This window comes from Schistocerca nitens, chromosome 7 (assembly GCF_023898315.1).
Source record: "Schistocerca nitens isolate TAMUIC-IGC-003100 chromosome 7, iqSchNite1.1, whole genome shotgun sequence".
NCBI lineage: Eukaryota > Metazoa > Arthropoda > Insecta > Orthoptera > Acrididae > Schistocerca > Schistocerca nitens.
The window spans coordinates 450,668,342-450,692,461 of record NC_064620.1 but is presented as its reverse complement, the minus strand read 5'-3'; the positions used below and the strand labels follow the sequence as shown (position 1 = coordinate 450,692,461).

At 45.5% G+C, this 24,120-nt stretch overlaps 1 protein-coding gene across 1 annotated transcript in view; it reads right to left on the bottom strand.

The window, feature by feature from the left end:
• The window catches only part of LOC126195679 (formin-2-like), a 380,372-nt gene extending 358,364 nt beyond the window's left edge, over nucleotides 1-22,008 (bottom strand). Inside the window, exons 1-2 of the mRNA XM_049934306.1 lie at nucleotides 21,956-22,008; nucleotides 21,046-21,905 (exon numbers count right to left, since the gene is read on the bottom strand). Of these exons, the coding sequence (XP_049790263.1) occupies nucleotides 21,046-21,905; nucleotides 21,956-22,008 (913 nt within the window). The remainder of the gene's footprint in view (nucleotides 1-21,045; nucleotides 21,906-21,955) is intronic.
• Nucleotides 22,009-24,120: the final 2,112 nt, after the last annotated feature.

Here is a 24,120-nt window from a genome sequence, read left to right as displayed (position 1 = left end):
TGCGACCGTAACAGTCCCGCGGTTCCGGACTGCAGCGCCAGAACCGCTAGACCACCGCGGCCGGCCCATCACGTGACGTCGGCTATGAGATTATCTCTGGTAATGCCAACATTCTCGATTGAAAGTAATCGATCGACATTCTTATGTTGCAATGTTGATATCCAAATTTTATATAATATAACATTTATTCTTTTTTGTTAAAATAATTATGGTATTCATAAATCTCAATGGCCTCTATACATAACGCACGTGATAATGCGATGTTTTACATATGACATTCGCCTCAGTGAAATTTATTTCACGATCACACTCTTGGTGAAGATGTTCCGCTACGGCCGATTTATCCGTATGTCCCAGGCGGCAATTCGCCTTGTGTTCGACCAGACGGTGTTAACCTTTTTGTGGTACCAATATAAATCAGTCCACAACTACAAGGGATTTAATATATACCTAGTGTAGCTAAAGGATGTCGTATATCTTTTGCCGGCTGTATCTTTCTGGTGGATCCGAAAGTGGTTTCCACACCATACTTGCTCAACATTTTCTCAATGCGATCTGTAATTGTATTGATGAACGGAAGGAAAACTTTCCCTTTGAGTGGCCGTCGTTCCTCGTCGATCCTGATTCTCTCCCTAGGTCGATATATCTCCTTGTTAGAAAAGCCACTCTTCTTGAAAATCAACTTCAAACTCATCTTTTAAATAAGTCGGTTCACATATTTTGGGCGCCCTGTCTACCAAGGTTTTAGTCACTACCCTTTCTTGTCTGGTGTGGTGGTTAGAATCTCTACGCAGGTGACTTTTCTATATTGCCTATGGCGCAAGGTATCTTTCCCTCGCTTGATAACAGTCACATCCGAGAAATTCAGCTGGCCATTATTCTCCGTCTCCAAAACAAATTGTATTTTCGGACTGACACTGTTCAGGTGTATCAGGAAGGCATCCAGTTCCTCTATACCGCGAGTCCATACTACGGAAGTATCATCGACATAGCGGTACCAACTGGCTGGTCTTTTTACTGGAAGTCTGCGACGTCCGTTGTTCCGAGGTCTCCATAAACAAATTGGCCACAGCCAGACTAAGAGGACTGCCCATAGCCATCCCGTCAATCTGTTCATAAAAATCATTACTGCACTGAAAATAGGTCGTGGTGAGGCAGTGTCTGAATAATTCCACAATATCTGCTGGAAAACTATCCACTCTACATGAGATAGCTTCGTGCACTGGAATCAAGATAAATACCGACACAACATCAAAACTAACAAGGATATCACCTTGGCCCAAGTGTATTTCTTTTAATTTGTCAATGAAAGGATGTATGTTTGGGGAGGGGGGAGCTATCATAGTACTCGCAATAGGTCTCAAAGGAATCTGTGGTTTGTGCGCCTTGGGTATTCCATAGAGCCTAGGCGGGTACGTTTCCGTTTTTCAGGGCAGCTAGTTATCGTCAGAGCAGAGTGAAGACGCTTTCACCAATCGACAGGTTATTTTTAAAAACTTTGTAGTCGGATCCTCATGAAGTGGGATCCAAAATACTAGTGATTTTTTCCATGATAGTCCTTACATCTCATCAGGACCGTGGCATAACCCTTGTCTGCGGTAAGAACGATAATGTTTTTGTATGCACTGATATCCCTCAGCGCCTTCCTTTGTGCCTGCGACAGATTACTGTCAGGTTACTTACATGTACGTAAAATTCTAGATGTTTCTATACTAATTACGTCAGCCGATTGCTGTGGAAGCTAACGGATCCCTGTGTCAGTATTTGCAATTATATTCTCCGTGGGTACTTTTAAAGGTGGCACAGCAAAACTGCCTCCTGTACCAGCTGTATATAAAATTCCTTGTAGTTGTGAACTGGTTTATACTGGTACCACAAAAAGACGTGTTAACACCCGTCTGGTTGAACGCAAGAGGAATTGCCGCTGGTGGTATACGAATAAATCGGCCATAGCAGGCCATCTTTACAAAGTGGGTGCTCATGAAATAAAATTCACTGAGACGAATGTCATATGGAAAACATTGCATTATCATGCGCTTATGTATAGAGAGGCTATTGATTTACAGGCGGCGTAATAATATCAACAGGAAAGAAACGCGTTAAATTAAATAAAATTTGAATGTCAGTATTGCAATATAAGAATGACGATCGATTTTTTTCAACCGAGAATGTTGGCATTACCAGAGATAATCTCTTAGCTGGCTTCAAGTAATGGACCGTAGCGCCCTCTACACTGCCCATATATTCGGCGCCCACTCGAGTTCGGGTTGCAGTTTGCGATTTTACCTCTGAAGATATCTCCCGTAGTCGTAAAGGAAACATTAGGAGAAAGTTTTATTTATCGACCAGGGTCTATTTGCCCGGAAGTTTCAACTGATGTCAGTATCAGCCGTGAAAGCATGCACTGTATGGTCAAACAGTTTTGTTTGTATATCTGTACGCAAAGGGAAGAGTGTGGTACGACCAAGAGTGACTGAAGAACGTTGTGAACGAGTGAGAGTCTTTCACGCGTAGAACCAAGAATTAAGTTCGGAAGGTTAGTCATCCTTGACGCCTCTGTGGGATTTACGAAGAGGCTTACAGCTACATCGTCATGTTTTGCAGATGTCACGATCTCTAAAGCCTACAGACTACGGTTTACATTCCAGCTTTGCAAACGAAATATTGCTGCATGACGAAGATTATCTGGGTCCTGTCATCTTCAGCGCTGAATCGACATTTCACCGAAGTGGGAATGTGAACACACATAATGTGCGCATCTGGGGTTCAATAAATCCCCTCGAGATGGTACAGTTGCAACGCGACTCCAATAAATTGAATATTTTTTGTGTCATATCCCGGCGTAAAGTTCATGGGCCTTTCTTTTTCGGAGAAGTAACTGTACTTGGTATTTCTTATCTTGATGCGTTAGAACTGTTGTTCTTTCCTCAACTGAAACGATCTGAACCACAGAACTTTATTTGGCAGCAAGATGGTGCCTCATTGGTATAACTCAGTATGCGATTGGTTAAACGACTTGTACCCGAGCGCTGGATTGGCCACAAGGGGGCAGATGGCAGAGCTTGTTTCGCAGGGCCTCCACAGTCACCTGATCTGACGCCATGCGAGTACTGAAGTAGTTGTTACAACAATTACTCCAGATGCACTGGACAAAGTTTGTGCAGAACTCTCCTGTGGACTCCGTGTATGCATGCTCTGTGACAAATGGTACTCGCATGGAAAACTAACATGCTTTTTCATTTGATTTATCATTTATAACTGTAATTTGAACGTAATAAATGCTACAAAGCCTTAAAACCCGAATATTCATATTGCAACACCCTGTATAGAAGTGACCTATTGGATAACGTCGGTAGTTTCAAGAGGGTTTTCGCGGATGACGCTGTTGTATAGAGAGGAGTCGCAACGCAGGAGGATTGGAGAGAAATGTAGGACGATTTGCAGAGGATTGAAGCCTGGTGCAGGGAATGGCAATTGGCCCTCAACATAAGCGAATGTAACGAATTGTGTATACATAGGGAGAGAGACCCTTTATTGTATGACTACACGACTGAAAACTATCACTGCAAATTGTTACTTCCATAAAATATCTAGGAGACTGTGTACTGAGCGATCTGAAGTGGAACAACCACATAAAATTAAACGTTTGAGGCAAATACCAGACTTTCATCGGAAGAATCGTCAGAGAATACAGTCCATCCTCAAATCAGGTAGCTTACCAAACACTCGTTCGATCAATACTTGAATATTGCTCATCAATACGGAAACCGAACCAGACAGGACTGATAGAGGGAACAGAGAAATGGTTCAAATGGCTCTGAGCACTATGGGACTCAACTGCTGAGGTCATTAGTCCCCTAGAACTTAGAACGACTTAAACCTAACTAACCTAAGGACATCACACACATCCATGCCCGAGGCAGGATTCGAACCTGCGACCGTAGCGGTCTCGCGGTTCCAGACTGCAGCGCCAGAACCGCGCGGCCACTTCGGCCGGCAGGGAACAGAGAAGATCCAAAAAGAGCAGCACGATTCGTTACAGTTTTATTTAGTAAGCGCGAAAGCGTCATGGAGATGCTATCAACTGCAGTGGCAGACGCTGTAAGAGATGCATTCTGCGTCACGGTAAGGTCTACTATTAAAATTCCGAGAAGAGACAACCAATATATTGCTTCATCCAAGGTACACTCATGAGCCAAAACATTATAACCACTGCCCGCCGTGGGGATGAAAACCTCCTGGTGGTTCTGCGGGCGCGTGATGCAGTAAGGAAATAACTTAAGTGCAAGAGCAACGAGTAGGCAGTCATTACAGCGAAGATACGGGCCACAAATGGTGAAATCCACTGATAGAAACGGTCTTGACAAAGGCCACATTGTTGTGGCGCTGCGGCTGGAAACGAGAATCTCTGAAACGGTGGTGCTGGTCACCTGTTGGCGTACTACTTTCGTGGGCACCTAAGGAAAGCGGCTGAAGGATGTTGAAATAACGAGTATGCCGTATGGTATTGGACGACACATCTCATCACAAAATGTACAGGTCGGGGGACCCCTACTGTGTTATTCAGGATAGTGGCAGATATTAAGTCAGAGTACAGTGCTAGTGCAGGCACAATTGTTTCGGAGCATACTGTTCAAAGCCCAATGTTGAACATGGAGCTCCACATCACACGACCTGTGTTGACTCAAAAGACATTGTCAGTTATGGTTGTAGTGGGCAGAGCATAACTGAGTTTTCACTGTGGGTCAAAAGAAACGTTTCGCATGTCGAATGAATAGCAGTTCTTGTTAACGATGGCTAGGTCCTTACAAGCCGACATCCAGGCGAATGGCTGCACGGAACATGCACCGCGCCACAGATGCAGGCCGGTGAGGGCAAAATTATGCTACGGGGTACACTGAGTTGCGCTTCCATGGGATCTGCGGTGGTAATCGAAGGCATTATGACAACAATGAACTACGTGAACATCACTTCATGCTTGAAGTCTCCCCCTGCGGCGATGATATCTTGCAGCGGGATAACTGTCCGTATTTCAGGTTCAAATGGTTCAAATGGCTCTGAGCACTATGCGACTTAACTTCTGAGGTCATCAGTCGCCTAGAACTTAGAACTAATTAAACCTAACTAACCTAAGGACATCACACACATCCATGCCCGAGGCAGGATTCGAACCTGCGACCGTAGCGGTCACGCGATTCCAGACTGAAGCGCCTAGAACCGCTCGACGACACCGGCCGGCGTATTTCAGGGTCAGAATCGTGCCACAATTGTTTGAGGGGAAGTGAACTCACAGCAATGTCTTGGCCAGCAAATGTTCTCATCTGTACCAAAGGGAAAACATATCGAGCGCCAGCTGCGTGCCCCTAGACCATCATACCGTAATTTGCATGTATTGCTTGACCTGAGAATAGACATCTGGTGGCCCATCCATCTGGAATGCTGTCAAGGATTTGCAGAATTCATGTCAAGCAGAATCTCTGTTGTTCTGTGTTTGAAAAGGGGAACAACACGCTAAGATAGTCACAACGTTTCAGCTCATCTGTGTATACCTCGCGAAGACCATAAAGATAAAATTAGAGAGAAACCAAGAGATCGATAAAGGAGAACAGGAAGACATCGCAACATCTGGAAATGAACTTTTGCAAGAGATCTTCAGTGTGGGAGGAAGCTGAAAACCTGGCAGTTGATCGAGTTCGCTCGAGGAAAATGCTGAACGATAGGCTACTCAACACAGAAGTAACTAAATCTAAGTAAATAAAGATTGCGAAGGAATTAGATAAATAAATGGAACAATTGAAGTAATTGATGAGTTTTGCTGTCAAGGCAACAAAATAGTTGACAATGATAACAGTAGACAGATACAAGAAGCCGACTTTCAGTAACATGAAAACGAGAAGTATGGTAACATCTGATATAAATGTAAGGGTTAGGAAATGTTTTCCGAGACTGCGGTGGGTCTTTGTAGACAAGTCTGAAGAAAAGGCAAAAAGGAAAGACCTTGTCCCTGGAATATAAAGAGCCGTCTCTAGTGTAGAATGAAGACTGACACAAATAAACAGTACTCTGCGAAACGTGATGATGACATACGGCGCCTCCTCGCCATCTGTCGCTCCGCTGGGTAAAACGTTTCTTCTGACGGAAAACCCCCGTGCTCGGAAATCGCATGCTTCGATGTTCCTTTGAAATTCTGTTGCAAATTGCACAAGTTTCCACAAACCAGCATTTCCTAATGTGTGCTATCCTAACACGTTAAGCTTTTATCTTATCTTGTAAATGTCGAAAGGTCGCGGCCCAGTTGCTTTCACATGTAAGACTGTAGATATCCTGACAGTAGTCACGCATGTCACATTAGTAGCAACAAACGGGAAAGATGGATTTATAAGGAAGAGCCTGTAGCGTTATGGTTATCTGTTGCTTTGGGCTTTTAATCGCTTCGCTTTCTCAACGCAGCGTGTTATGGTGATAAAGCGTACTGGCCACTACGTGGTGGCCTTTACTTGGTTTCCAGTGCGTGTTATCATTCCATTCCGCTCCTCTAACATACTTACTAAGGACTACAGCCTAAATTATTTCAAAGTCCGTGGGGAAAGACAGTAAACAACCGATTACCCGTGCTTATACGTTGCTATATTTAAAAAAAGAAAAAAATTCTACCTATCACATTTTGCAGCCCACATCGTTACCTACGCATTACTCGTGAGAAACTGACAACTTACTTACAAAATTGCACTTGCTTTCAGTATGTGTGTTCACTTTTTTCTTGGCGATGTTTTTTATTTTCCGGCGAGTCCAGATATCGGTACAATCGGAACAATCTGCGTACAATAATAATACACTACTGGCCATTAAAACTGATACACCACGAAATGAAGTGCTACAGATGCGAATTTTAACCGACAGGAAGAAGATGCTGTGATATGCAAACGATTAGCTTTTCAGAGCATTCACACAAGGTTGGTGCCCGTAGCGACACCTACAAGGTGCTGACATGAGGAAAGTTTCGAACCGATTTCTCAGACACAAACAGCAGTTGACCGGTGTTACCTGGTGAAACGTTGTTGTGATGCCTCGTGTAAGGAGGAGAAATGTGTAGCATCACGTTTCCGACTTTGATAAAGGTCGGATTGTAGCCTATCGCGATTGCGGTTTATCGTATCGCGACATTGCTCATCGCGTTGGTCGAGATCCAATAACTGTTAGCAGAATATGGAATCGGTGGGTTCCGGAGGGTAATACGGAACACCGTGCTGCATCCCAACGGCCTCGTATCACTAGCAGTCGGGATGACAGGCATCTTATCCGCATGGCTGTAACGGATCATGCAGCCACGTCTCGATCCCTGAGTCAACACATGGGGAGGTTTGCAAGACAACAACCATCTGCACGAACAGTTCGAGGACGCTTGCAACAGCATGGACTATCAGCTCGGAGACCGTGGCTGCGGTTACCCTTGACGCTGCATCACAGGCAGGAGCGTCTGCGATGAACCTGGGTGCACGAATGGCAAAACGTCAATTTTTCGGATGAATCCAGGTTCTGTTTACAGCATCATGATGGTCGCATCCGTGTTTGGCGACATCGCGGTGAACGCACATTGGAAGCGTGTATTCGTCATCACCATACTGGTGTATCACCCGGCGTGATTGTATGGGGTGCCATTGGTTACACGTCTCGGTCTTTGACGGTATTTGAACAGTGGACGTTACATTTCAGATGTGTTACGACCGTGGCTCTACCCTTCATTCGATCCCCCTGCGAAACCCTACATTTCAGCAGCATAATGCACGACCCTATGTTGCAGGTCCTGTACGGGCCTCTCTGGATACAGAAAATGTTCGACTGCTGCCCTGGCCAGCACATTCTCCAGATCTCTCACCAACTGAAAATGTCTGGTCAATGGTGGCCGAGCAACTGGCTAGTCACAATGCGCTAGTCACTACTCTTGATGATCTGTGGTATCGTGTTGAAGCTGCATGGGCAGCTGTACCTGTACACGCCATCCAAGCTCTGTTTGACTCAATGCCCAGGCGCATCAAGGCCGTTATTACGGCCAGAGGTGGTTGTTCTGGGTACTGATTTCTCAGGATCTATGCACCCAAATTGCGTGAAAATGTAATCACATGTCAGTTCTAGCATAATAGATTTGTCCAATGAATACCCGTTTATCATTTGCATTTCTTCTTGGTGTAGCAATTTTAATGGCCAGTAGTGTCGATCAACGCATTTCAGTGCGTCGATGTGCGCGGTAACGGGTTCCTCGATTACCACGTGTTCGCTATCTTGTTCTATGGAACACACTTTGTTTACTGCATACGCGTCACTTAGCTGCTCAAATCCTGTTTCATAGACAGCGCTATTTAATCGGTCACACCTTCACAACCACAAATTTGTTTTCTCAGTGAAAATATTCGTTCTTTTTATAATAGAATTCTATAGGCTTCATTCTAGATTTTTTTTTCCAAAATCATCGTATTACGCACGGATAGTCCGAAAGTCGGAAAATCGAAGTTCCTGTACCCCGTTTGTCGTGTACCTTCTTCAGGATTTCAAATGCTAATCTCATTAGAGTTCTGTGTCCATATGAACGTGACAGAGATAACAGACGCATGCAGGCGTCCTTCAGTCCACTACTGCGCAAACAATTATGAAATACCTCTCAGCCAAATAAGTGGGGTGAGTCCGCCTGGCCGGCCGGAGTGGCCGTGCGGTTCTAGGCGCTACAGTCTGGAACCGAGCGACCGCTACGGTCGCAGGTTCGAATCCTGCCTCGGGCATGGATGTGTGTGATGTCCTTAGGTTAGTTAGGTTTAATTAGTTCTAAGTTCTAGGCGACTGATGACCTCCGAAGTTAAGTCGCATAGTCCTCAGAGCCATTTGAGTCCGCCTGATGCCGCGTGGGGGAGGCCCGTGGTCTGAGGCGTCTTGTCACGGTCCGCGGGGCTCCCTCCGTCGGAGGTTCGACTCCTCCCTCGGGCATGGGCGTGTGTGTTGTCCTTAACGTAAGTTAGTTTAAGTTAGATTAAGTAGTGCGTAAGCTTACGGACCGATGACCTCAGTAGTTTGGTCCCGTAAAACCTTACCACAGACTTCCAGATTTGATGCCTGATTTCTGTTAGTAATATTTGTTAATAACCCAGTTACAGCGACATAAAAAACCTTTCTTCTTCCAGGAAACTGACAGTAATCCGTTGGGAGATTCATTGCGTCTTTCTTGTATACATTCCCATTCGTAGGGTTCCAACATTTTCTCGATAAATGTGTAGAACCAGCGTGGTGCTGAATACCTCATTAGTATTGTCTGCGTTTTAGATTTGGGATCCTTAATTTTATTCCCGTCACGTTCTGTAATTTGCTAAGTGGAACAACGGCGGCGAGCAGACTTCAACAAATCCTTCATTTTTTCCTCCCGCTGTCATGAAAGACAATTGTAAAATACCTTGTTGAAACCATTACAGTGTCTCGATATGCTGACATTATACCAACTGATTTCCTCTTTTGGTGTCACGTTAAAGATGAACTGCACGTTACAAAACCATGAAGTCGACACGTCAGTATAAAAGAAGACGGAATTTACTGTCAGTAGAGAACCAAATTAACAGCAGAATGGATCTGTCGGCAGACCTCAATGACTTCGATTGCAGGCTAGTCATTGGATGTAAATTGAATAACAAGTCCGTTAGGGACAAAATAGGAAATTTGTGGTAAGTTCTATGGGACCAAACTGCTGAGGTCATCGGTCCCTAGACTTACACACTACTTACTCTAACTTAAACTAACTTATGCTAAGGACAACACACACTCCCATGCCCGATGGAGGATTCGAACCTCCAACGGAGGGCGCCGCGCGAACCGTGACAAGGCGCCCTCAGACCGCGCCGCTTGTTAGGGACATTTCAGCTCTTCTAAAGCTGTTTGAGTCGTCTGTTGGTGATGTGATTATGAGGAGGAAACGCGAAGAAACAACCACAGCGAAACCATGACCAGAATAGGCTACCTCGTGTAGGCCTATTGATTGACTGGAATCATCCAGCATCGCGGAGGGTGGTCGTAAAAAAATCGCACGAAATCAGTGAAAGGAATCAATGAGTTCCCAAATACTGACCGCAGTCCAAGTAGCACAGTGGTTCCCAACTTTTCTAAAACCATTACCGCTGAGTGCAATCAGACATTAGATAGCACCCCCACTCGTCCTACTACCATCATCGACATTAACGGCTAATTAAACTTTAGAATGAAAGAGAATTTTCATTGAACATTTTTATTTTTAAAATGACAAAAGATAAATCATATGTAGTTATTATCAGTGTTTTCCTAAACCATTAAGTAATGAGTCAGTGAGACAACTGGCACTGTTCATTTCTAACAAGCTTTTTTATTATTTAACGGTGAAGAAATTCTCAGTACATTGCATGTGATATCTACAACTGATTCTCAGGAACGAAATATCTACAGTGGGGATAGACAATTGTTACAAAACATCCATTTTTTGGACCACTCCTCTTTCATGCAATATTTGCTTCACTCGTACCCGGCACCCCCATTTACATCTACATCTACATCTACATGATTACTCTGCAATTCACATTTAAGTGCTTGGCAGAGGGTTCATCGAACCACAATCTCTCTGCCATTCCACTCCCGAACAGCGCGCGGGAAAAACGAACACCTAAACCTTTCTGTTCGAGCTCTGATTTCTCTTATTTTTTTATTTAAAATGCGTGCACTACACTTATTGCTTATAAGTCACTTGACTGCTTGACTTGTTACATCTGAACTGGCAGAAATTTGAAGACTTCAGGCTACCAATTCTTTGTGGCTGACCACTGCCCCTAATAATGACACTACTGCTTCTACTACTACTACTACTACTAATAATAATAATAATAATATTGTATAAGCTTTACAGCAGAGTAGTAGCCATTACATAGTTTCTGTTGAGTTGTGCTATCAACTAGTTTGCTTATCTGTTGTTTTGTGAATACTGAATCAATTTAAGGTCCTTTCCAGAAATTACCCAGAATTCGAAGAACTCGTTTCTTATGAGATACCGTGGTGGAAATATTTATTGCATCACCTCTTACAATTTTTGTTACAATCATTGAATAACTGAGCTAAATTTGTCTGAATTCTCTTAATTTCTATCAGAAATGAATATACACAATAACTTTTGTCAATTTTTTTCTTAATTTTTGGTTCTACAAAAATGTTTGTTTCTTATAATGTAACACTTTCTATAAAAATAAGTGTGGATATGTCAGCTATTCTGAAATATGAAAACTAATGAGGAAAGAAACACTGCATATTAATGTTTTAACATAACACTGATGGATTTTAGTGTTTGTATTGCCTTATATGGACACACTGTTGCATTTAATACTTTGTTGCTCCATCACACGTATTAATCGCCGTATGGCATTGTGAAGGCATTGAAAGAATTAACTTTTTAATGTACTCCTCACTCAGTTCATGAAACCACACACGTACAAGGGTGTCCAACAGCTCCCGTTTATACTGTGGCTTCTTTTGGTGATACCATTTCCCATTACCTTCCAACATTTCTCAATATATTGAGATCAGAGCTGTTTCCAGGCCACTCTAATACTCGAACCCCATTTCGTCGAAGGAAAGATTTTACTTGAAATACGATCATCTCCAAACTGGTCTCTAATGGTTGGCATAAGCTTCCTTTCAAGGATGCTTATGTAGGCATCTGCGTTGACAGTGCCATTGATGAAGTCCAGACGACCTACTCCGTGACTGGAAATGCACCCCCAGACCATCTGTCCTTGTGGGTGTTTGACTGTATGTGTTATGCATGATGGCAATAATTCTTCACCTTTTCTTCGATGCACGAACACTTTTCCATCCGAGCCATGCAGATTATATTTGGACTCGTCTGAAAAGATTACTTTGTTGCACATCTCTGGTGTTAATGTCGCATGTGCCTTTGCCCATTTTAGTCGCTGTTGTCGCATTATCTTGGTCAATAAAGGCTTCCTTCTAGGACGACGGGATGAGAGTCCAGCCTCCAGTAGTCTATTTCCTACAGTTCTACTGCTTACTGAGATGTCGCACATCTTCCCAGTCTCGCTTTAGTTCAGTTGATGACAAGCGACAATCGATGAGCAAAAGCCTTTTCATTACCCTGTCGTGTTTGGCAGTAGACGCCCTTTTCCGACCTCTTCCTTTCTCACGATCAACATTTCCTTTTTCCCTGTATTTTTTCAGTAACCTCGAAATCATAGACTGATTAATTCCTGTCTTGGAGGCTATCTCTCTGGTGCTGAGACCAACAGACGAATAAGCAAGTATAGCAGCTTTTTTTTCTGGCGTTAATTCAACTGGCCTGCCCACCTTCTCACTACAAAATCTCAACTCAAAATGGCAGTATAAACATTGGTTTCATTGTAAAACCAAACGACAACAACAAAGAGTTGTGTATTGTTGGAAAACATGCCTGAAGAAGTCAGATTATTAAAGCAAGAATATGTCAACCTAGTTTAGCAACAATGGTACTAGCATAACCTGAAGCAAACTGCTGAAAAACACAAAAAGACGAAGTAATTCTTGGTGATGCAATAAATATTTCCACCACTGTTAACTGCGAATATACGTCTAAATTTTGCTGCTATAGAGGGCAAGTACAAAGTATGTGTGTAGTGGGTGGACTGTGTGACGAAGGTGTTGTTCACACATTCGTTCCACAAGGTATAACATCCACAACGTTGTCTCACATGTTAATGCTAGTATTTGAGAAAAAAATGTAGTAGTTTATAACTTATGTAATCAGTATTTCAGTTATAACAGTACTGATATTTTTAAAATAATTTTGTGCCTGAAACATAGTCGAACAGTTTTGTTTTTACCCCTCATAAAATTAAATTTTACTCCTCAGAGAGTAATTGCGCCCATGTTGGGACCACTGAACTAGCACAGTGATTGTGCGTAGAGAGTTCAAAAAATTTCCTCATAAGCCACACTTTTCTGCAGTCAATGCTGACACTAAGTGTGTGTAAACAGCGACGCCTATGGGCAGTGGATGACTGGGAATCAGTGATCTAGAGTGACGGCCCACGTTGTATCCTGGGGCAATCCGATGAAAGGCTTTAGGTTTGGCGAGTGCCTTAGAAAATTTACTTGCCATTACGTGTAATACCAACATTGACGTACAGTCGAGGTGCTGTTACGGTCTGGGAGTTTTTTTCGTGGATGGGGTTTGGTCCTCTCCTTCCACTTAAGAAAACCCTAAATGCGGAAGAATATGTGGTCGCAGGCGACGATTGTATCAGAATTGCAGTGCCCCCTGGCATAGAGCAGAATTTGTGAGGCAATGATTTGTGGACCAATAACAGTCCTGAAACGGACTGGTCTGCCCAGAGTCCCGAGTTGAAACCAATGGATCCAACATCACTACCTTTTCTGGTTTCGGTTCTTGTGGAAGACTGAGCTGCCATTCCTCCACACTTTATTAAGTTCGTCATAAAGCCGAAGGGTGGCCACCCCATATTAATTTCCGGACACTTTTGATCGGGTATTGTACATATTAGTTCCTAATCTGAACCCTCTAAAGACATTTCTGTTTTGTACTCGTCCACAACTCCAGTCGCACACGACTAAAGCGATGTCTAGGACAGCAATGAACGTACTCTGATATTCAAGAATGGTATACAGATAGTGATCAACAAGAATTCCCTGGTTAGTACCTTCACAATACTACGACAATGAACTACGTGCAGTAACAACTCAAAACCGCATCAAACACCTCTCACATTCAGTTTCGAGGTGTAAAGACCGTTTGCGATCAGTTGATCGTAACAGGGATTTATGACGGAAGTTTGGCCCAATTCTGATCGTTTACGTGTATCACTGGCCACACTGGCACCAGTTTCATTCTCTCAAAGACTCCATCGTAAAGATGCAATTTTGTTGTCCAGAAATAGACAAATACTTCGTTTTCCCAGTCTCCTGAAGTGTCTCGCAGACAAATATAGGGGTCCATAACCATCTGGGCAAACGCTGAACAGCTACATAGAAGGAATCCAACTAGAGTAGTTTGAAAGTTTTATTGGTGCAGACATGCCCTCACGGAGAATGAATTATCTTTCTGCGAAGTTAGGCTACACGATACCTAGGAATAGGCTACGTGTAAGGCACCAGATACCGCATTCTCATTACTTTTTTCACTCTGTCTTTGATAGCCACTGCCAATTCACGACACTAGACAGTCACCTACATTAAATAGTTACCATTAAAATACAACATACTTACTACGCGAAGGACAGCTACCAATGTGCGCGAAACGGGAAGGTCTAATACGCCGCACGATGTGGCTGGGTGGGACACAATGACGGCTTTCACGACCGGATGTTTCAGCTGCCGAGAATTCTTCCGGGTTGTATGGCCGTGGTCCATGGAACTCTTCTATCCCTGACGTATCGTCCAAAGCTAAGTTGGACATCTTCGGAGGTGCTCCTGGTTGTACAGAGTCTTGCAGACTTAGCTTTGGACGAAACGTCAGGGATAGAAGAGTTCCATGGACAACGGCCATACAACCCGGAAGAATTCTCGGCCGGGGAGACAATGGCTTGAAAATTTGTCTCATGCTTATTAAAAGAACGGGAAATCAGAGCTTCCCGGTGACGTGTCAGAAGATCGGATTGATCAATGTCGGACACGAAAATCCGTCACGTCCTTTTCAAAGAGACCCGACATTTACCTTAGTGAATTTACGGAAATAGTGCAACGCCACTCCTCCAGAGGGGGCTGGACCTGCCTAAGCGGGCCTGCTATCAAAGTACACACTCTCAGGACTTTCATCAGGCGCGAACTACTTGGCGGGGGTTCCATTTACTGTTCTGTTAAGTCTACTGCAGACCACCTGTTGCACCTGGCAACTCGCAATTCCTAGAAACGCACAGCAGTGCTCTGCAGCCGTATAAAGTGCCAAGCAGCTGAAATAAATAACCTTTGCAACATGACCACATTAGCAATTAAATTATTTGTGATTGATTAGGGGACCCAGAGGTGCAGGTGGTGGAGGGGCCTCGTTCAAGCAAGTAAGAAAATGCTTGGATCGTAGAAAGCGAAATATTACAGCGCCTCTTTACTACTATATGACAACATATTACCATCAACAGACTGCTATTCGTTCCAGAATTGTCAAGCCTCTAATAGAGACAATCTGACGCAAGTCCATATACATATTATGTGAAAGAATGTTTAACTTAACAGCCAGTTATGGGATATTATCGGCATCCAAGTGGTCGTATACCACAAGGCATTGGTCAAACAAATGCAGATAGTCATCAGACTTGATAACTAAATCCGCACTGTGCAATTCAAAATACAACACGAAGCTGTTGTGCAGTATACATATGCATATATGTGGAGGCATTTCCCAGAATAACTCTGGGCTAGAGCAATTTCAGCCGAACCCGATATGTATATATAATTTACTATCTGAGATTAAAAAGCTCAGAGATAAAAAGTTTAGAGATACAAAAGCTTAGAAAAATATGGAACAATAAAAATTTAGCTTTGAGCACATACACAAATACAAGGGCTGTTCGGAAAACAAGGTCCAATCGATCGCGAAATGGAAACTTCAATGAAAATCCGATGTAGTTTTCCACAGATCTGTTGGGCAGTGTCTGTAGTACGACCGTAAATCGCGTCACGTCGCTCTTTTCAGCTCTGAGCACACAGTGACCACGTAAAGATGCCTACAATGTAATGTCTCCCGCCAAATACACTCCTGGAAATTGAAATAAGAACACCGTGAATTCATTGTCCCAGGAAGGGGAAACTTTATTGACACATTCCTGGGGTCAGATACATCACATGATCACACTGACAGAACCACAGGCACATAGACACAGGCAACAGAGCATGCACAATGTCGGCACTAGTACAGTGTATATCCACCTTTCGCAGCAATGCAGGCTGCTATTCTCCCATGGAGACGATCGTAGAGATGCTGGATGTAGTCCTGTGGAACGGCTTGCCATGCCATTTCCACCTGGCGCCTCAGTTGGACCAGCGTTCGTGCTGGACGTGCAGACCACGTGAGACGACGCTTCATCCAGTCCCAAACATGCTCAATGGGGGACAGATCCGGAGATCTTGCTGGCCAGGGTAGTTGACTTACACCTTCTAGAGCACGTTGGGTGGCACGGGATACATGCGGACGTGCATTGTCCTGTTGGAACAGCAAGTTCCCTTGCCGGTCTAGGAATGGTAGAACGATGGGTTCGATGACGGTTTGGATGTACCGTGCACTATTCAGTGTCTCCTCGACGATCACCAGTGGTGTACGGCCAGTGTAGGAGATCGCTCCCCACACCATGATGCCGGGTGTTGGCCCTGTGTGCCTCGGTCGTATGCAGTCCTGATTGTGGCGCTCACCTGCACGGCGCCAAACACGCATATGACCATTATTGGCACCAAGGCAGAAGCGACTCTCGTCGCTGAAGACGACACGTCTCCATTCGTCCCTCCATTCACGCCTGTCGCGACACCACTGGAGGCGGGCTGCACGATGTTGGGGCGTGAGCGGAAGACGGTCTAACGGTGTGCGGGACCGTAGCCCAGCTTCATGGAGACGGTTGAGAATGGTCCTCGCCGATACCCCAGGAGCAACAGTGTCCCTAATTTGCTGGGAAGTGGCGGTGCGGTCCCCTACGGCACTGCGTAGGATCCTACGGTCTTGGCGTGCATCCGTGCGTCGCTGCGGTCCGGTCCCAGGTCGACGGGCACGTGCACCTTCTGCCGACCACTGGCGACAACATCGATGTACTGTGGAGACCTCACGCCCCACGTGTTGAGCAATTCGGCGGTACGTCCACCCGGCCTCCCGCATGCCCACTATACGCCCTCGCTCAAAGTCCGTCAACTGCACATACGGTTCACGTCCACGCTGTCGCGGCGTGCTACCAGTGTTAAAGACTGCGATGGAGCTCCGTATGCCACGGCAAACTGGCTGACACTGACGGCGGCGGTGCACAAATGCTGCGCAGCTAGCGCCATTCGACGGCCAACACCGCGGTTCCTGGTGTGTCCGCTGTGCCGTGCGTGTGATCATTGCTTGTACAGCCCTCTCGCAGTGTCCGGAGCAAGTATGGTGGGTCTGACACACCGGTGTCAATGTGTTCTTTTTTCCATTTCCAGGAGTGTATGAATGCCTGTGACAGATTTCGCCTGACTTCATGCAGCCCACACAACGTGACTGTCACTCATTTCCTTCTTCATGATAATTCTCGGCCGTACACTGTAGAGGCAATGAGAACACTCTTGCAGCGTTTTCGGTGGTGTTTGGACATCCACCATAATGAAGACAACATTATGGCATAGACAAAAAGCTGCAGATCGGAGCAGAGAATTTGGCAGAGAGCACAGATGGGTGCCTTCTATGATGATGATGATGATGATGATATTGGAAAGTTGGTACAACGCTACCACAGATGTCTAACTGAGAACGGTGACTATGTAGAAAAGTAGCTTGAAGGTGTAACTAATTGTTGCTAATAAAACATTTTTGAACTTTGTTGAGTTTTCCATTTCGCGACCATACTTTACTCCCTGTATAGCCCTCGTATATAAGATACCGAAGAATAGGCATTAAACCTGTAATGGTTACACACCTGATATAAATATACTGTTGAAGTAAGATACTTCCTGGGTTCAGTGTGAGGTGAGGGTGAATCACTGTGTCTGGGAAAACAGCGTGATCATTATTTCTATCCACTGGAATGGATTCCTGTTTATTTAACGTAATCTCCCACAAATATTGTAAAGGGTCTAATTACAAACGATATATCGTATGGTACGACACACAAAATTATTAAGTAGGCCTACGTCTGACGAGCTCTTGAAGACAGTTTGTTAAATAAACCGAAACAGGCAATCGCCAAAAATAAGAACTGGCGGATAATAAATACTGTTTCGAAAGATGGAGAGCAGTTTTCCTGTTCCTCATGCATCACTAACTGGCAATTACTTAAGAGTTAAAGGTTAGCTGTTAACTAATTGGAACATTAAGGCACTCTTCGCAGAATGCTGAAGTGTCTTTTTGCTAACGGCGATTTTTTTTTCCCACCAAGAGTAAATCAGCAACAAATTCCTGTTAATTACTCTGTTTATTCAAAACAGACGCACCACCAGTTTCGGAACAGCAGCTGTATCTTCCGATGACAGTCAGATTTTGCTGATCATTCTCAGGTCATCAGCTGAGTTTCACAATCGTCTTGAAATTACGTTTCGGTCACTTTACACGTCATTTCCGGCTGAAGATGTCAGTGAAATTCGCGTGCAAAGCCTAGTTTCACATAATTGTAGTACACGTTTTGTTTGATATCTTCTGATTGAGTTATCTGTTGCTGTGGTTAAAGTTTGCTTGATTGGAGGTGCTGTCAAAAATCAGATAAATAAGCACATTGGCCATCGGATCATAGGAGCCAGCTCCCAGGTGCGACCTGAGATAGTATTGGTTTAACTTAACGATGCTTAGCAATATGATGCATTTAGAGTTTAGACATAGACTTTGATCGTCAAGAAATGACACCGTGTTTTCGACAGCACCAAATCTCGTAGAAATTTTTAGGTACTATAGATAAATGCCGACATCTCATTCTCAACACCACTATGTTAAGGAGGTCAAATGAAAATAAAAATAAATGTCCAGATGCGAGTACGATGAGCGCACAAAGGGGTCCGTACAGACGTAATTATGTATGTAGACAGTCCACCCATTCCGGGAATCGAGAATCCCGAGCATTTTTGCCTGTCGACATTGATACTATCAAGATGTCGCAAAATTTCATGATTCTAGGCCAACGGGAAGTACCCAATGGGTTTTGATGAATGAGTTTGTGAATGTAAAACATGTGACCTAAATGGTTTTATCTTTTGGCTGCACTGACTTAGAAGCTTCAATTTTCTACACCGCCTAACACGTCCGTAGAAGAGGGGTTTCTTAACAGTCGGACAGACAGACGGACAAGAAAGCGATCCTGTAAGGGTAAACAGACTGAGGAAGGGAACCCTAATAAACGGTCTGCATCTACATGGATATTCTGCAAATCACACTGAAGTGCCTGGCAGAGGGTTCATTGAACCACCTTCACAATAATTCTCTATCTTTCCAATCTCGAACATCGCGCGGAAAAAAATCTACACATGTATCTTTCCGTGGGAGTTCTGACTTCCCTTACTTTATTATGATGATCGTTTCTTCCTATGTAATTCGACGTCAACAAAATATTTTCGCATTTTGAGGAAAAAATGTGACTGATCAATAAAGTTTACAGGTTTCCTGTGTCTGTTCCTACGACATATGAATGTGGCAGGTGAGGACAGGTAACAGAAAAGTATCGCTAACACAAGTAATGGCAAAACAGGGCCGTGAAATAACATGTGCAACAAAACTACGTTTATAAGAAATGTGATTTGTTAACAAGCCATCCAGTTCAACGATAAGTTCAAATGGTACAAATGGCTCAACGATAAGTGCCGGCCGGTGTGGCCGAGCGGTTCTAGGCGCTTCAGTCTGGAACCGGGCGACCGCTACGGTCGCAGGTTCGAATCCTGCCTCGGGCATGGATGTGCGTGCTGTCCTTAGGTTAGTGAGGTTTAAGTAGTTCTAAGTCTAGGGGACTGATGACCTCAGATGTTAAGCCCCACAGTGCTTAGAGCCATTTGAATCCACTATAAGTCATTTCGTGGCAGATGACAGGCTGCATAATAACACAACAGAACCTGACATTCCGAAATATGAAAATTACAACAGACTTATGTTATTCTGAAGATTTTTCTTGGGTAAATAATTTGTTCTTAAACGTCTGTGTAGGTTTTGGTGAAGTTTCACCATTTTCAGGGGATTCATCGTATTCTATCAATATATGTATGTCGTTTGTAGTACACCTGATTGTTGCTCTAGTTTTGTCACTGTTTATTTGAAAACTGCATTTTCTAACACGCTCTGTATCACCGTTTATGGGAGATTCGTCAGGCAAAGATCTTGTAAACACTGACACAGTGCATGTTAGAAAGTACAGTTTGCATAGGAGCACTAAAACGTGCAAACAACAATGACAAATTAGATCAAAATATCGGCTGCACTGCGAATGACAGACAGCCACACAGAAACAAATATGTGATATTAATAAAATACAACGAACAAGCGGTAATGATGAAACGTTTCCGAAACACACACGGGTGTTAAAGAAGATAGTGTTGGTTCAAGGCAGAAATATATGTCCGTAATTATGTACATGGGCAAAAAGTGAGCTTCTACCATAAGGTGCATGTCACAATAGATGTTAGGCCTTATTTTCGTTCCAAACAATTATTACTTAAACTGTGTTTACACTACACATATCTGAATAAGAGAAACGACTAAGTTTCTTTAATTTACGTCTATGGTCACAATCTTTTTTGTTTAACAGATTACCGGTTTCGGTCTTTAATGACCATCATCAGATCTGTTTCATAAAAACAAAGTCCTAATGTATGAAACAGATCTAATTTATGAAACAGATCTGATGATGGTCATTAAAGACCGAAACCGGTAATCTGTTAAACAAAAAAGATTGTGACCATAGACGTAAATTAAAGGAACTTATGACACATACGGGTCACTGTGTTTTTTCGCGACGATGTCACAGCTTGTGAAAGAGATACGACTGATGATCGTTCAAATGTGGTGAAACATGTTTGGGCATAAGAATGAACATGCGGACCTGAATCCTCATAATGTATCTATCCTAGCAAGCGATTATAGGATATTCACTGAAGGTGGTAGAAATGAGAACTTTACCTGCACTATCCTGTTAACGGTTCCGAAACCAGCCACTGTCCTTCTTGAGCTGTCTTCGATTATTAGGGTCACAAACAAATTTCGACAATAGCGCGGGAATAGGTCCTTTTGTCACACAAGCACGATATAGAGAACTGAGGGGGAGTATCTCACGACACGGACATTGCTTATAGTGACAACTACTGGCGATCGAGCTGTGACAAGACGCGCAGGCCGGTAACTCGTTGACGTACCTGCAGCGTCTGACTTCTCGTCGGAAGCCCCGGCGACCGCTTGCCGCGTGCGACTGCCGGCGTCCTCCACGCGCTCGAAACAGGTGACCGCGACGGCGGAGCCATCTGTCGGCGGCGCGGCTGCACTGTCGGCGGTCTGGCGGCGCTGCTGCTGGGGGTGAGCAGTGGCTGCGGCGGCGGCGGCGGCGGCTGCAGCTTTCGCCGACTTGGCTTGGCCGGGAGATTTGCGCCCTCCCGTCAGCCCCTTGTCCTTCTTGTTCTTGGCCGGGCTCTTGCCACCCGTGCCGCCCTTTTTGCCCTCGGACGCCTGGAGGTTGCCCATCGCGGACGAAGGGCCGGTATAGATGCGCCTAAATAGGCTGGACAGCGGCCGCAGGAAGATCGACCTGAAGTCGCCGTCAGCCTCGTCCGATCCGGAGCTCAGCGACTCGTCGCTGTCATCGTCGTCGTCCCCGCTGTCACCCTCGGACGGCGAAGGGCTGCCGCTCCCGCGCGAGTAGCGGACACCGTACTTACCCTGTAGCGCGAGGAAAGTGTTCTCGATGATCAGATCTCTCTGCGCGTTCTGCAGCAGCGCGGTATTGACCGCCGCGGCGGCGTCATCGTCGGACACACCCCGCGGCGGCGGCCACACGAGCTCCGCGTCGAGCAAGCGCTGCCTGACTGTGTCGAATATGGACGCCTTGGGCCCCGGTCGGCCGGCCGGCTCGCTATCGGTGCACTGCACTGAGTCACGCCCCCCTCCACCCCCGGCATCGGCAGGGCTGCCAGCGCAAACGGGGGGCGAGTGCAGCGCACCCAGCGAGCGCGTCTTGGCCAGCGGCAGGCGGGGTGGCGCGGAGGAGAAGAGCGCGCCGTGGCTGCGCCGGCGCCGGGCGCCCACGGCGCAGACGTCGACGGCGCGCGCCGCCTCCGTATCGACGGCCGCCCGCCTCGCGCGTGCGCGCTGCGCGGGCGCCGCATCCCCCATCCTCCGTTCGATACGCCGGCACCCCGATCCTCAGGTGGCTGCAGGTCCCGAGGTTGGCACCACTGCAACAGAAAATTCGGGGTCGAAACGCTCGTGTCGACCAAACAACGCCGTGGCGACTGCGCGTTGACAGGCAGCACAAGTACGTCGCTTGTCGATGGCGCGGCTGCAGTTCGAAGCGACGGTACTATGACTTGCCCAAACCCAGTTTGTTACAACACCCCTATTTTGATGATTCCCACAAAACTTACAACACACTTTTATACGGAACTTCCTGACAGTTTAGGTGGTCATCTTCGTTCTACTGACAGTGTTGCAACCAATACTACGAGGGCTATTCAGAGAGTAAGATCCGAACGGTTGCGAAATGCAAACAGCAGTTAGCTATACCCTCCAGCTAGTTCCCTAGATAGTCGCCGCTCCTATTTCGTCATTTGTCGTAGCATTGTATCAACTTTCCGATACCCTCGTCATAGAAGGCATTCGTCGGTTTGTTCCTCCAATTCTTTACGCTGGTCTGCAACCCGTCGTCTGTGTCGAGATGCTGTACTCAGAGCTAGCGGTTCATGTGAACAAAGCAATGAAAATCAGAGGGAACCAGGTTCGGGCTGTATGGTGGGTGGTCAAACACTTCCTGTCGAAAAAGCTGCAGGAACGTCCTCATTCCCCCTGCAGTGTGCGGCCGAGAACTTTCACGAGGAAGTACACTACTGGCCATTAAAATTGCTACTCTACTAAGATATCGTGCTACAGACGCGAAATTTAACCGACAGGAAGAAGATGCTGCGATATGCAAATGATTAGCTTCTCAGAGCATTCACACAAGGTTGGCGCCGGTGGCGACACCTACAACGTGCGGACACGAGGAAAGTTTCCCACCGATTTCTCAGACACAAACAGCAGTTGACCGGCGTTGCCTGGTGAAACGTTGTTGTGATGCCTCGTGTAAGGAGGAAAAATGCGTACCATCACGTTTCCGACTTTGATAAAGGTCGGATTGTAGCCTATCGCGATTGCGGTTTATCGTATCGCGACATTGCTGCTCGCGTTGGTCGAGATCCAATGACTGTTAGCAGAATATGGAATCGGTGGGTTCAGGAGCGTAATACGGAACGCCGTGCTGGATCCCAACGGCCTCATATCACTAGCAGTCGAGATGGCAGGCATCTTATCCACATGGCTGTAACGGATCGTGCAGCCACGTCTCGATCCCTGAGTCAACAGATGGCGAGGTTTGCAAGACAACAACCATGTGCACGAACAGTTCGACGACGTTTGCAGCAGTATGTACTATCAGCTCGGAGACCGTGGCTGCGGTTACCCTTGACGCTGCATCATATACAGAAGCGCCTGCGATGGTGTACTCAATGGCGAACCTGGCTGCAGGAATGTCAAAACGTCATCTTTTCGGATGAATCCAGGTTCTGTGTGCAGCATCATGACGGTCGCATCCGTGTTTGGCGACATCGCGGTGAACGCACATTGGAAGCGTGTATTCGTCATCGCCATACTGGCGTATCACCCGGCGCGATGGTGTGGGGTGCCGTCACCTCTTGTTCGCATTGACGGCACTTTGAACAGTGGAGGTTACATTTCAGATGTGTTACGATCCGTGGCTCTGCCCTTCATTCGATCCCTGCGAAACGCTACATTTCAGCAGGATAATGCACGACCGCATGTTGCAGGTCCTGTACAAGCCTTTCTAGATACAGAAAATGTTCGACTGCTGCCGTGGCCAGCACATTCTCTAGATCTCTCACCAACTGAAAACGTCTGGTCAATGGTGGCCGAGCAACTGGCTCAGTACAATACGCCAGTCATTACTCTTGATGAACTGTGGTATCGTATTGAAGCTCCATGGGCAGCTGTACCTGTACACGCCATCCAAGCTCTGTTTGAGTCAATGCCCAGGCGTATCAAGGCCGTTAATATGGGCAGAGATGATTGTTCTGGGTAATGATTTCTGAGGATCTATGCACCCAAATTGTGTGAAAATGTAATCACATGTCAGTTCTAGTATAATATATTTATCCAATGAATACCCGTTTATCATCTGCATTTCTTCTTGGTGTAGCAATTTTAATGGCCAGTAGTGCAGATGCATG